General features: G+C 41.2%; 1 protein-coding gene across 4 annotated transcripts in view; it reads right to left on the bottom strand.

The window, feature by feature from the left end:
• LOC109044236 (UNC93-like protein) overlaps positions 1-15,791 on the bottom strand; it is a 122,538-nt gene that overhangs the window by 4,946 nt on the left and 101,801 nt on the right. For all 4 annotated transcript variants that reach the window (XM_019061835.2, XM_019061832.2, XM_019061834.2 and 1 more), the window contains 2 exons: positions 11,127-11,286; positions 803-1,070 (listed from right to left, as the gene is read on the bottom strand). In XM_019061835.2, coding sequence (XP_018917380.2) covers positions 803-1,070; positions 11,127-11,286 — 428 coding nt within the window. The remainder of the gene's footprint in view (positions 1-802; positions 1,071-11,126; positions 11,287-15,791) is intronic.

Below are 15,791 nucleotides of genomic sequence, written 5' to 3'. Positions count from 1 at the left end.
AGAAATGCGGTTGTCGTCCCTTCAATTTGGTGTCTAATGCAGGTTTTTTTGAGGATTATGTGGTTTATTGATTAGCTTAAAATATTACAATGCTAAAAGTATAGAAAAGCACGCACTCGTTCGAGACGAGACGTTTCAAAGCTTCGCTCATTTTCTTTTTCTTTTTTTTTTTTTTTTTGTATAAAATGGAGTAAATTTTTTTTATCTTTTCACAATTGATCCGCACTTTCAAGAATTTTTTTTTGCAAGGTCGCGAATCAAGTCACGTGTCTACGGTAAAGAGCCTGAACACTAAAATAATAAAGGCGCTGCAGCGTTGATAATGATTGCGCCTGGCTGTAACTATTCGCACTTGGAGGATGCCTGTGTTGCGTGTTGAGGAAATGAAGGCGCCTTTATTTTGGGTTTCCTTGCAAAAATACTGGGCCGAATGCGCTGCTATGCACATATCACCGAGTGAGTCGTAACTTTGGTTATATGTACTTCACTGGGAAAAAAACACATTGGATCAAGAGTTCAGACTCTCAAAAATATCGACAAGAAAAAGTAATCTTGATTCAATCAGAATCTAGCTTAAATCAAGAACCAAACCTCTTAATTTAAGCGGATTTCGTTTTGATTCAAGCAAACATCCGATTGAATCAAGAGTATTTTTCCTTGTCAATGTTTCCAAGAGTCTAGACTCTAGATCCAATGTGTTTTTTTTCCAGTGTTCGTGGCTCTCTACCTTTTTTTTTCTTTTTTAAAAACCAAAAAAAAAATAATAAAAGTAATAATAAATGAAAGCAGAAAGTAAAATTACCGTTGACTTGGGTTTGCCAGACGGCGTCGCCTACGCCCCACAGGCTGGAAATGGTGAAGAAAATATGGGGCGAGTTGGGGTGGGGCCTCCAGACGATGAGGACCCAGATGAGGACTCCGTGGACGGCGAATCCAAGGGCCATGAGAGGAACTCTACCGATGTACTTCATCAGAGTACCGAATAGAAGAGAACAGATTGCGTTCACCACTCCGAAACAGATCATCACGTATCCGACTAGAGGGATCCCCAGGGCACATGCGACGTAAGCCTGTGGAAAAAAAATTCATGAAACCGTTAGAATTCAATAAAAATTGACCGAAGACATCAATGCACATATGTATTCACCTTATTCTTAAAATGATTTTATCTACCCTGGTAAAAATTTGCAATATGTGCTGCGTTTCAAAATACCATACCTAGGAATTTTTATAGTCTGCTATAGAGGGCGATAGAAAATCATATAGCTGGCTGTAGAAAGCGAAGAAAATCATACAGCCGGGCTATAGTTCCTATCGCCTGGCTATGCAGTTTACCGTCTGGTTGTAGCTTTATCGCCATCGGCTATAAAAGGCTATAGGAAATTGTATAGCCAACTATAGGAGCTATAGGAAATCTTACAGCCGGCTGTTGGTCTATAGTATTTTGGAACATAGATCCCACTGCCAATTTCTACCTGGGTATGAACGGTAAAAATTCTCCTTGTGACGTTTTTTCGCTGTGTGAAGAATCTTCGTAGAAATTTTAAGCAATCGTTTAAGTTTTTTTCTACTTTAAAGAGAGTCCTGAGTTCTCATCTTCACAATGTGAAATTTATCCATGCTTAGGTACTTTTTCCTCAAAATCTACTGAGAAGAACTTCAATTTTTTTCCCCTTAGAATCTCTTCTGCACTGGAAAAAAACACATTGGATCTAGTGTCCAGACTCTTGTAAGCATTGACAAGAAAAAGGACTCTTGATTCAATCAGATTTAAGCTTAAATCAAAAGGAAATCCGCTCAAATTAAGAGGCTGGGTTCTTGATTTAAGCTTAAATCTGATTGAATCAAGAGTATTTTTTCTTGTCGATGTTTTTAAGAGTCTGGACTCTAGATCCAATGTGTTTTTTTTCCCAGTGTAGGTTTAGACGAGAAGATATTTGAATTTTCGAAAAATTGAAATTTTCCTGAGTTTTTGTAAATGATTTAAAAAAAATTCACTCGTTGGGCCCTTTAGACAAATATTTTCCCATGGAGAGTGATTAGAGAAAACTCTCTACTGTAGAAAAAAAAACTTGAATTCACAAGAATTGACGTTGAGTAGTTTTCCATTTGAAGTATATAGTATGTCAGGACGTCTACAACATCGCTAACACAAATATGTGGTGTGGTAGTTTCAACGTCGGTACGTTACCACGGTGGAACCAAATTGGTGACGTACTGGATTTTTTTTACCAAGTTGACACCGCATGTTGCCACGAAATTTTTACAGCATAATGACACCAATATGGTCCAGGACAGACCTTGTGCGAAACAAGACGATCTCAACACGTTACCAACATGGTCATTTTTTGCAGAGCTTCCACACCAAAATCATAACTGTCCACACAGTCCGGCAATCAAGAGCTTCTTATAAAGCGCATTATTCTACGTAGCCGAAGTTCCTTTGTCTCATTCTCTATCCTTCTTAATTCACAATTGCAAATACCGAGGAGTCCAATTTTTTTCGAGGCTTAGCGGGAACGGCGAATGAGAGGACTCTAATGAGCACATAACGGGCTCCAATCGCTTTGCGTCACCTCTCAATTAATTTCCGGTAACTGGAGGCTCGACTTCTGAATGGGGCGACGCGGCGGTCAGTATTAATAACTCGGAACCTCTCGAATTGTTTGACTCTTGGTCTTCCGAGAAGAGCTACAGTACGCCGTAAATTATGCAACCCGTCCAACACGGCTAATTTATAGCCGCGTTGCCGGATTAACCGGTCACTGCCCGAGGAATCTGCGTCGAAATTCGGAATTTCTGAGCAACGCGGCAACGACGGAGGTCCGGGCCCCAGCCTCGGTGCATCATGCAGCGTGCAAAATTGCAGAGCCTGTGACACTGGACACTGTGACACCCAATGTCCAACATGTTGCGATTTGGTCGGATGCAGATTAGAGGCGTTGCCGTTTTTCAGTGGCGTGGCATGCTTTGCGATGTATCGATTGTTATGCCACTTGAATCTATGGAAAAGGATCGATAAATTAGGGTGTTCGCAGCGAACACCTGTATAATCGATCTTATTCCATAGATTTAAATGGCAGATCAATCGATATATCGCAAATCACGCCACGCCACTGCCGTTTTTGTTTTTATTCGTGAAAATTTCTTGGAGTATTTTCATTCTAAATGAAAAATAATAGTTCACTCCCTTCACCGATCGCGAAGGGATCCAATCTTTCCCTGGCCTACCCAGAGGGGCGCTTCACAACTTCAAAAAATTCGCGTCAAATCCGAGGAAAATGAGCTTACATTGAAGTCAAAACTCTTGGTTCGTGGGGCTCCAGATTAGGAATCAAAGTTGCCCGGGAAAGACAAGTGCCGGATAATGAATCGTATTCGATAGTAGTTCGATGTATCGTTTGGTTCAAAAGAACATTACCTCAAACCAAAATTTTAGGATATCAGAAGAGCTGAAAATGAGAAATTTTTGTATCAATTTCACTACTCTTGCCAATTAGTACTCATACGAATTGCACACGAATCAAAAATCGGATGAAATTTACGGATGAAGATTACTCGAGTGTGAAAATTAGGTTCGACCCGAACAATATTGGAAAGATCTACAGACATTAGTTTGTTGCGAGTACCTTCCTCACTGAAAAACCACTCGCCACCTTGAACCATGACTACAGACAACTATGCACTGTGCATGAATTCTAAGGCGCAAAAGTGTTTGTATTGGCCCGGCCGAGACCGCCTGAACAGCTTCAAGGGGAAGATACCAGAGATCATTGACTGAGGTCCAGGCGCAAATGACCTCGCCTCGCTCATCATGATCTTGTGTCAGGCCAATTAATTGGAAAACTCACAAGAAAAGTGATTAAAAAGCGTGCGCCCCATGTTCCGGAGGGTCGGGGGCCGGGACCCCCCGGACTCCACTCCCCCCCCCCTCCCGTCGCTTTGTCAAAGACACTCCAAGGACACCCTAGAACATTGCCGTTTTTAATGTAATATTTGCGTACTTTCTATTACTTCATAGATGAATCTTAAGATTGTGCACTGCTAGAAGGTAAAGCGATCGTAGCCTAGGTCAGTTTGTCCTTGTGCTACCAGTGCTATCTCATGAACTTTCCAACAGACGTATTGGACATATTTTTAATTGTTAAAAAGTTGCTCATTATGTAGAAAAAATAAAATGTCAATTTTAGGGGAAGTTCGCAGAGCCATTTTTATTTGTTGGATTTTTACAGGTAGATAGAGAAAACATAATTGGTGGAGGCATGGAGGTTGGAGTCGAGAGGCGAGGAGCAAAGCGACGAGGGCTGAAACATTATATATGAATGCGTTTTGGTAATTATTGAAAAATAGTATAACGATGGCTTAAGTTCGAGACCACGTATCTGTATTTCCGACGTTGCACAAACTTTCTGTCATGCTTTATGTTTTTTGGAAAGCTAAGTACTCAATGTAATTTTTTAAAAACCTCCTCGTTAAGTAGCTGTCTCCCCCTGCTAATTACCATACAATTCTGAATAAATCCAAGCTATAAATTGTTCCACTTCGAAAAAATCAAATAGGAGCGGACATTTTGAGACACCGTAATGGAGATACCACTCGTTCTATATTAAATTTCTTCAAGAAAACTAGCTGACATTTTCTCTTGAAATCGTCAACCGAAGACTAGGGTGCGATATTTTGTATTTTACTTCCCGTATTGACCAAACCTCTGTGTTGAAATTTCTCTTTGTGTACACCCGCTGTCTCGTTTCTTAGTTTCGTAGCATCCGCGATTTTCAACGATGAGCCTCCTCCCCAAGTACCGATCACCGTGGATAATTGGACTCTAACGCACTGTACATTAAAAAAATGGCAACGCTGGAAGGTAGCTGGGACCGCCCTGCCCCTCCACGGCGACACCTGGCGTTCCCAGGAAAGAAAATTGTGAGGAGAGCCGGGGAAAAGAAGAAGCGGCGCGGTGGCGAGTGGAAAAAAGCTGACAATTATAATGACGCTGGCCTTGTATTCAATTCGCGGTGTAATGATGTAATGGTGTAATGGTGCATGTGCGGACCCCGGTGTTTTATCGGCCGCGCGAGACTAACCGGGATCCATCACGCTTTTCGACACGCTCCTTGACTCGCCAGGATCGACTTTTCCGATCGATACTCGACCGATTTGAGCCTCGTGCCGGTAAAAGTGAAACAATCGGTCCAGTCAACCAGCAAATGTTTTTGTTTTCGGCGCACAGAGCTTACGGCTAGGAGCTACGTTTGTCTATAAAGCCCAGCACTGCTTAAAAGTTTGCATGGATATAACCTTCAAAGAATCTGTTTTTACTGTTATCGCCAACAAAGAAAACTGTGTTAACTGTTTGCATTCTGGCCGCACTCTCGCCAGGACCGGATTAAGGGGATGGCCACATGGGCCGCGGCCCATGGCGGCAAAATGTAGGGGGCGGCAAATTTCGCAGTTGTTTTGAATGCAAGTAACAAAAAAAGAGAGAAAAAAAATCGGATTCAGAAAAGAAATCACAAACGAGAAAAGGGGACAAAATCTCTCATTTCTTGAGAGTAAAAGTACAGTAATTTGTCTTTCGGTGATACAAGAGACAACACCTTTAATTAGACGAGTTAAGAGAGAAACCAAACACGCAGTTTGACCTGGAACGGAGCGGCGCGGCGGTCGGCATAAAACGCATAGCGCCTACAAGACTGCATGAATACTTCACGCGTTGCGTCAAACTCACTGCGGTCAGCAGTAGTCGACTTGAAACGCATAGCGCCCACAAGACTGCATGAATACTTCACGCATTGCGCCAAACAGTGTGGTCAGTGGCGGTCGGCGTGAAACGCATAGCGCCTACAAGACTGCATGAATACTTCACGCATTGCGCCAATACAGTGCGGTCGGCGCGGCGGTGGAAATTAACATTTTTAACCACATTTATGTTTGTTTTTTCATAATTTTTTCGTTCGTTTTTTATAAGTGGAAGGCCTTGTCCAAACAGGGATGGGTTTACGGAACTGAACTCTTGTTAGTGTATCAGGGCTTTCTCAAAAAATGTGCCCAACATGAGTAAACTCGTCTCATACACCCTTCCCCCACCGGCACGTTCACTTGATGGTTTTTATAGATCGTATCCGACAGATCACTCAGGTGAGAGTATATTGATATCGATTGGTTCAATATGTAAGCACAGCCTCAAAAGTCAATTTAGAAATCTGAGGTAACGGGTCTTATGTGATCGAATTTTTATTCTCTGGAGTACCAAATGGCAATGAAAAGTGATATTTTCAGGAATTTTCTCATTTTCAGCTTTTCTAAATTAAATCCTAAAATGTTTGTTTGAGGTTATATTCTATTGTTTTGAACCAAACGATACATCGAATACGATCTAGTGATATTTCAAAACAAATGAGAGGGGGGCGGAAAAATACAGGCTGCCCAAGGAGGTAAATCCGGCCTGACTCTCGCCCAAGAATATTCTGCCGGTGAATCTATGTTATGTATTCGTCACAATTTTTCAGCGTAGTAAGTATCACATCTGCTGATCATCAGCTCAAGTTCGGTATAAACTTTGAGCGCGTTCAGTTCGGTAAAAAAAAACTTTCCTCACTGGTAAAAAAAACCTCTTGGACCAATGCCGCGGTGCATTGACTTAAAAGTGCAGTTTCTTGTCGCCGAATTTAAGAGTCTTGAACTCTTGTTTCAAGCGGCTTTTGCATTGATTGAAGTGGATTTTGCATTGATTCAAGCGGATTTTGTGTTGAAGCAAGAGTCCAGATTCTTAAATCCGGCGACAAGAAACTGCACTCTTGAACCAAGAGGTTTTTTTTTTTTACCAGTGAAGGAAATTGTGAAGGATCTCAAAAGAACTCTCAAGTTTTTCGTCAAAAGTCACTGCCTAGACACAATCTTAGTGTTGAGAGATGTTTTTATGTTGTATTAGTTTCTTTTTTAATGTGCAAACAATGAAATACTGAAATAACGGTTCATAGTAAAATTAAAATTACAAGGAAGGCCGAGATATACTTAATTATAAATATGTTGGGACTCCTCCTTACGTTCTTAAAAAAATGCGACCCCGGATCCTGATTTAGGTGGCGCCAAGGACCTGCCAAAACTCTCGCCAGACGGGCAGAGGCGGAAAGACCTTTTCAATCGATGGTTTTTGACAAATTCCGAGTTACGACGCGTTCGGTGCGAATCCGACGCGCAAATAAAATAACGACGAAGCCTTGAGATGACAGCTGGACGTGCATTTGAAGGAAGAGGCAACGGTACCGTATCTGCGCTCCCAGTGGTGGCGCTCGCCGACTTTCGCTCATCTGTCAAGAGATACGCGCCCGAAGGTCCTCGAGCTCTCGGACACATCTCCGCCCACAAAATCAAATGCCAATTTATTTTTAAGGGCAGCCGCAGATTCGCGCGAAACCAATCAAATCGGTCGCACAGAAGTAGGCTAATCGGAACCAGGTCGCCGTTTCAGCCGTGGGTGTCAGATAGGCGTCGTAAATGTCGTTATTTTCTACGAGATGGTGTGGATCAAAGGTGGTCATGTAAACATGAAGGGATAGAACCACGAAACGCGGTTTTTTTGGTGGTTGGATGCGCTGAGCGAGTTGACGATTGTTATTTTTTTTTTTTTTCAAAACCGGTTCAGCCATTTCGGGGCTCACCACTGAAAAAAAAAACACATTGGATCAAGAGTCCAGACTCTAAAAAACATAAGACAGGACAAAGTACTCTTCATTCAATCAGAATCTAGCTTAAATCAAGAACCAAGCCTCTTAAGTTAAGCGGATTTCGTTTTGATTCAAGCAAAAATCTGATTGAATCAAGGGTATTTTTTCTTTTCAATGTTTTCAAGAGTCTGGACTCTAGATCCAATGTGTTTTTTTTCCCCACTGACCCCTCCGGTTGATAGTAAAAGCCGGGGTAAAAATTGAAATCCACCTGAATTCAACGAAATGGTACCCAGATAAAGATAATCCAATCACGTGATAGGATTCGATCGGGTTGGATCGGATCATCTCGATAAGCATACTGAAATTGACAAAAATTGCCTCAAAGCGAAAAAGGTTCAACAGAAAAGTAAACGAAGAAAAGGAAAGTTGGTCACATTTTAGTGTATGAGAAAAACCTTGGCTTAACCCTTTCTCAATGGTGAAGAGTAGTGAGAAAGTGACCTCCATGTTGGAAGAAGGAGAAGAGTTTTGTCTCAAGAAACACTTTTTGACACTGCTCCACAATGTGAATTCAGTTGAGCAACTATTCGTGTTCCTGCGTTGTGCTGGTTGCCTACTTGAGCAATTGCGGGCGTTTTATTCAGGGCCAATTTTCATACATTGTGAGTGGTTGCTGATTGTATCTTTCTGATGCTTTAACGTCAGTCTACGACGTGTATATTTTAAACTATGATGAGGATGTAAATTTATTATTCCCAAATATTCATGTGGCTATGTTTTACAAGTAGATATGGATGTGTGCATAATATTTGCGAAGAATTTTGCTACTCGTGCAGTTAATTTGTAAAAAGTAAAGCGATAGGAATCACCGTCATTTGCCGAAATATGTCCTCTCTAATCTTCAGTTTTTTCCTGTTTCACCTAGGGGTAAATGAGCAGTATAGCTCTTTCGGCGCAAACTAATACGCGTACCACTTATTCTGTGTATTGCAGATTTATTCGTGATCGTGGACCCTCCAAAATTTAGCAACCAGTCATCATTATACCGCAGTTGGCAACGTTGCAGAGACGTTACGTTCCATCTCAACAGCAAAGAGCCGCAAACCATCCGAAAGTAGATTGAAAAGGCATCAAGTTTCGCAATTCAACTGCCCTTGACGTAAAGTTCAGATTGATTGACTTTTACCGATGAGTAAATCAGTTTCGCACATTCTAACGCATGATCTGATAGAAACTCCATCATTAATAAACCTAGCGAGGAACTTTTCTTAGCTCATATTCACAAATAAGAGTGCTCCAACGAAAATAGTACCGCCGCGTAAGTAAGTGCATATCTTCTACATATTTAAAATTTAGTGCCGTCCTCAAATCACGTGCTTTCTGAAAGAATATCGATGGTGAAACTATACCAGACCACGTATATCGGTTTGCGACGTTGCAGAGTTCCTGCTAACGTCAATTCTTGACAACATCCGTAATTTCTCTTCTCTGTGCAAAAAGATCTCCGTTAAAGCTTCGCGTGAAATGATTTTGATTTGTTTTCTTACAAAAATAAAAAAAAAATAAAGCGGAGATTCACAAACACCACAAACGAGATACGTGGTCTGGAAGTTCCACCTTCGACATCGAGTTTCCTTACCGGGAACAAAAAACGAATTTCCACTGTTGGATGTAATTCCAATCGCTTAGCTTAATGCCAACTCTCTGTTTTGAAAACGTGAATTCAATCGAGAATTCATTCGTGTTTCTGTGTGCTATGCTGATTGCCTATGTCAAAAGTTGCGGGCGTTTCATACGGGACTGTGCGGTATACGCGGCTAATGTCAGACAGCTGAGACAGCTTGATGAATACTTTACAAATGAACAGTTAAACATCAGACCAACTCAATTTGACTATTTGAGCTATGATTTCTATGCTAAAACGACAACGGGGGAAAAGTAGATCATGAAACCAATGCAAGAATGCGATGTGCCGGATATTTAAGGTGATTCGATGGACGCCATATTTTGTGTCAGAACGGCATGCGATATATCGTATCGATTGGTTCCATTTTTTCAGCTACTCGTCATTTTTCTCCAATTTTGAGATCACAATCCTGTTGTCAGGAGACCAAAGCACTCACTTACCAATTTTAACAAAGAAATTCAACGTAATAAAGGCGTGGTTTTTTCAGAGAGAAAACATTGCATTCGATACTGATATCGAAACTGCACTCGAATGCGATATTTTCCCTCTAAAAAACCACGCCTTTATTACGTCGGATTTCTTTGTTAAAATTGGTAAGTGAGTGCTTTAGTCTCCTGACAACAGAATTGCGATCTCAAAATTTGAGAAAAATGACGAGTAGCAGAGTAGCTGAGAAATGGAACCAATTGATGCGATATATCGCATGCCGTTCCGACTCAAAATATGGTGTCCATCGAATCACCTTACTAAAATTTAAAAATGAACGGTTAAATATCAGACCTAACTCAATTTGGCTATTTGAGCTATGATTTCTATGCTAAAACGGCAACGGAGAATCAGTAGATCATGAAACCAATGCAAGGATGCGATGTGCCGGATATTTAAACGCCGCACCGTCTGCCCAACGCGCCGTGTCCGCGCTGATTATATTCGCGAATGACAATTAGATCGATGAGTGATGTGAGAAAACTTTGCGCATTAATGTGCTGTGTTTACGCAAGAGAATTCACACAGGTAGACCGGAAAGTTGTGTCGTGATGAAGTTCCTCGCGTTGACACCCATCAGTGACTTCGCCGCTCTGCCAACAAGAAACCTTAACCTTATTTTCTTGAGAGCTATGAAAAACGTTAAGGTTAAAGTAATGAAGGCTCACCTCAAAAAGTAGTTACTTCTTTTTGTCAAGACTTAACACGCGGTCACCGTATCAACTTGGTTTACACGATTCGGATTGAGCCAAGGTGAGGGTTACCTACCTCGAGGAAATCTCTGATTATGTATACGTCGCAGGCAAATAGTGAAATCAAGCATTTTGTCAAGATAGAGGCAGATAGCTAAATTTTGATTGTCTACAAAATTTTGGGAATTTATGGCGGAGAGCTCACAAGTTTTCAATAGTTGTGGAAAAATATCTGGTCGAATCTACAAACACTTTTTGTCTCTTCCTCTTGAATTGCTTCTCGTGTTTTTAAATGTTAAAATTCTAAGAATCATGTATTCTCTGACATGCTAAAAATTTCAAGATAAGTGTCTACTCAGGAGCTAAAAATCGTTGAAAATACTATTTTGTGATGCAAACTTTTGCTAGGAATTTTTTCTTACGGGGTCAATTAATTATTTTGTCTAAAATTAGGAAGAGAATCAGAATTTCAATCTTAGCTAGAATATTTGACTATTTGCCTAAGCATTTGACAAAATGCCTGATTTTACTATTTGCCTGCGACATATACACTTTGATTGAAGAAAGTGAAGATGTTATTGGATTCCTCACCTGGGTGAAGTCAGCGCCGATGAAGGCCTGTTCCATGCCGATCCATACCGTGATTGGGATCAGCAGTTGTTGGTAAGGCTTCTTCAGCTGGTATGCTGTTGCTGACAGCATCTGTATGCCATTTAGCTCCGTTCCTGTTTTCTTCCGATTTTCACCGTACCTGAAACACAATCGTCTCAATTAAAAATCGATGGAACAAATATAAACAGAAATTATAAAGATGAAATAATGTGAATTATGAATGAAATATAATTATAAAATATACATTTAATCGTCTGCAGAGAACAGGACCTTTGTACGCTGAAGCAAATATTTCAGGAGTGATTCTCGTCAAGTTGAGGAAATAAAGCGAGCTTTGAGTTTTCCAAGAAAAGCAATCTGCGATATCTTCCAGAGTGAAATGTAAGGGGCTTTTCTGGAAAACTTCACATAAAGTTTTACGACAATTTTAAAACCGATGTGACGGACAGGGCCGGATTCACCTACTTGCCGCCCATGGGCCGCCCGTATTTTGCCGCCCCCTTCTCATTCGTTTTGAAACATTAATACAAACCATCAGGTGAACGTGCAGCGGGGAGGGGTGCATAAGACGCGTTTACTCGTGCTGGACACATTTTTTGCGAAGTCCTGTCAACATTACGAGCAAAAGTTCACGAAACTTTGCGCAAAAGTTAAGTTCCGTGAACGTCTCCCAATGTGAACAAGGCCCTCCATTTATGAGAAATGAACGAAAAAATTATGAAAGAACAAACTGACCGCACTGTGTTTGACGCAATGCGTGAAGCATCCCTACAGTCAAATACGCGCTGTGCGTTTCACACCGACCGCTTCTGAACGCACTGTGTTTGACGCAATGCGTGAAGTATTCATGCAGTCTTGTAGGCGCTATGCGCTTCACGGCGACCGCTGATGACCGCACCGTGTGTGACGCAATGTGTGAAGTATTCATGCAGTCTTGTAGGCGCTATACGCTTCACGCCGACCGCTCCTGACCGCACTGTGTTTGACGCAATGCGTGAAGTATTCATGCAGTCTTGTAGGCGCTATGCGTTTCATACTTCGTTCCAGGTTTAATTGCGTGTTTGGTTTCTCTCTAAATCCGGCCCTGGTGACGGATCCGGACAATAAGTTTTTATAAAGTCAACTGTTGGAAAGTTTACTTCTTGTTTTAAATAATTTGAAAAATCAATGGTACATCAGAGCTTTTGAAAATTAAATTCTTTTGGAGGTTTCATTTATCAGAGAATGAAAAATCAGATCAATTAATTTCTTAAATTGGTTTTTTTCAGCCAAAGTTGAGCACAAACTAGGAATTATAACTCGAAAATTAATACGGTCTTTGCATCTCTTTACCATTTTCGACTCGGATCAATCAATTAATGAGACATTTGAATACGGATACTCGAGTGCTAGAGTGAATTTTATGATTTCTCAGCTAACAGTGGGATCATAATCGGGTTTCAGTGGCTCCATTCTGGAGTCACTGAAGAGGAGCTTTGGCAGCCGGGACCAAAAATCTCGGCGTCAGCACTGAGAAACTCGTAGTCAGCCACAACGTTTCCGAGGTCTAAATACTGTCGAAAAAATTATGCATAACCGTGAGAAAAAACACGAGGAGACGATCCTGAGGACTTGAGTACCTTAGAGGGAGAGTATGGACAACTCAATTTATGTAGCTCTTAGAGCCCAAAAGGGCGACAACGCGTGAAGAACGAAAATCACAGGAATAGTGCCGCTGCCAACCTATGCATTCGAAAGATTAATAATAGAGCCGACAGCGCATTGTAAACAAGCGTTTTTACGGATTAAGACTTTGAAACTGAGAAAATGTATACGAAATCAAAGTTTTATACGTGCTTTTATAATTTATGATCAGTGTACTTACTCTCGGAGTTTAAATAAGTACCACTGGATAATTCAAGTTCATGGATCACTGAAGAAAAATTCTCGGCGTTTTTACCAAGGTCCGTTGGTACCTTTACCATCTCACTTTTTTTTACCAATTATTGGTAATTTTACCAAGACAGACTGGTAAGCTTACCTAAAAACTGGTATTTTTACTGCTTTTTTCAGGTAAGCTTTGCCATTTTATCTCGGTAATTCTACCACAGTCGATTAAAAATATTGGCGTTTTTACCGGGGTCCAGTAAAATTACCGAGAAAGTCAAAAATTTTACCGAGATTTCTCGGTAAAATTACCAATTCCATAAATGGTAATTTCACCAAGAAAAAACTGGGATCAAATAGAACCCTGAATTCTCAGTAATTTTACCCTTTTCATAGTAAATACACCGAGATTTTTTTTTCAGTGGTTGGCTGCCATTTTGGGCTCCAAGAGCCACATGACCTGATCGAACCTAGCCTCCAAATTTTCGAGTTGTCCATACTCTCCCTCTAAAGGTACTCTAATGAGGACCGAAGGGTTGATGACCAAAAATCAGCTTGCCCGCAGTGTCGAGATCGTATCCTAGTCATGATGTCTGCTGATACGCCTTCATCGCATCAGACACCATTGTTTCGGACTCAAAGCGGCCCGGGCTCTCCGATGGATGATTGATCGAATTGATCGATATTGATTCGGGTATCCTGACCTGTTATTTACCGTCCGCGTCCGTTCGTTGAACGTAGTCGAAGTCGCGGCCGATTCGCGGCTGAGGAGGAGGGCGGAGGGGGTGTGAGATTCGGATATACACATGTCATCGTGAAAAGTCGATTTGGACCTAATGATGATGCCGATCCTCGAATTGCCACTTTGAGAAAGAACGGCGTAGCTACACTTAGTCGTTGCCGATTTTCTACCGATAAATATTTGTATTTTTTTAGGTACACTGGAAAAAAAACACATTGGATCTAGAGTCCAGACTCTTGAAAATATTGACAAGAAAAAGGACTCTTGATTCAATCAGATTAAAGCTTAAATCAAAAGGAAATCCGCTCAAATTAAGAGGCTTGGTTCTTGATTCAAGCTTAAATCTGATTCAATTAAGAGTATTTTTTCTTGTCGATGTTTTTAAGAGTCTGGGCTCTAGATCCAATGTGTTTTTTTCCAGTGTATATATATTTTTCCTTGAAATTTTAAAAATAGGGGCCGTTTACAAAATACATAGCGTTGAAAATCTAATTTTTTACCCCCCCCCCCCAACTATCCACCTCTAAGTACTCGTAATCAGCGTCCCCCCTCCCCAAAAATAATACGTAACCCTCTTTTTGACACCCCCGCCCGCTCAAATTATCGTTTCGTGATGAATTTAGGATGAAAAATTGCCACCCTGCGTCGATTTTCATCGTAAATTTTCAAGAAGTTGGTGCTACCTGGCCGCCGCGAACTTGGCGTTAAGCTTCCCCTTATTCCGCACCCGTAATACAGACTCAGCCCTTCCTTTTTGCCTAGAGCGGTACATTTTTTATGAACGGTCACTCACGTAATCACATTGCAGAGATAATTCTCTGATGAGTTAAAAATGAAAAGCTCTCAAATCTTCCCAAAAATTCGAAGATTATTCACAAGAAATTAGGCAACGCTCGGATGCGCATGCGGCGTTTTTCCGTAGAACAAGGCAGTGATGTTGATAAATTGCAGGTATTATGCTAGAAGGAACTATGTGCATAGGGTTTGCGTAAGACATAGTTCCTTTTAGTGTAAATATGTCCGACTTTGATTTGGGGCCCGGTCAGATATTGGCGAAAAAATGAGCGGTTCAATGACCCGTAACGGAAATTTATGAGCGCAAGCTAGAAAAGGGTGAGCCATCGCGGCAGCTCACATCAATCGCAATGCAGAACTTAACACTGTTGCCAAATTGAATAGTTCCGATTTTCATATTTAATGGACCGTCTGAAATCAGTGTCGTGCATTTCAAAATTAAGTTTTGCCGGTTGCCCCTAATAGAAAAGGATAATCTAAGAGCTGGCCAAGTGCATGAATCCGTGCATCCGGCTCTTCGAACAAAGTTGGACTCAACTCAATCCGTAAGGGACTACGCATAAAAACACAGAAACAGGAACTAACACTATCATATGATTTTCAAAACCATTGTCAGGTTTTAGGGGCCGTACTTGAATTACATAATGCTTTGGGGGGGGGGGGGGGGCTACGTCACAAAAGCGTTACAAGGGGCAGAGAGGGGTAGGGGGTCAAAAATGCCGAAAAAGTGTACAACTTAATTTAGGGACGGCCCCTTAATGGTAACCCTGAGGATCCATGAAAAATTTTCCCGAGTCCCGGGTGAGAGTTGATGAGTGAAATGTTTAGGATTTTACCTCATGAACAAGTCATTGTATGACAGTCTTGCTTTTTGCAATTACTGAATACAGTATTCTTCACTCGTCATTATCCGAAGATGAGTGTTGTTGTTGCTGCCTATTAGAAAATGATGTCTTCCCGAAAGTAAATTCTACCTCACGTGTTTACATTGCTCGGATATTAGTGGAGTTTTAAGGACATTCCGGCCCTTGTGACTTGTTAAACTCCTCCTTGCTCTTGCGGAATTTCCGGTACACACATTTCATCCTTTGGAATAGGAGTGGTTTCTTAGCCAGAATTGAAGGAAAGCATTTTCTGGAGATACAGTATGCTACCGTCCAGAAACTTCTTAAAGAATTCTTCTAGACTGATCAGAGCTGATCATAATTCATTGCCCTCATAAAAGGCCAAATTTTAAATTA

This window comes from Bemisia tabaci, chromosome 3 (assembly GCF_918797505.1).
Source record: "Bemisia tabaci chromosome 3, PGI_BMITA_v3".
Taxonomy (NCBI): domain Eukaryota; kingdom Metazoa; phylum Arthropoda; class Insecta; order Hemiptera; family Aleyrodidae; genus Bemisia; species Bemisia tabaci.
Note: the sequence above shows the minus strand (reverse complement) of the source record. Positions and strands in the feature narration are given on the sequence as shown.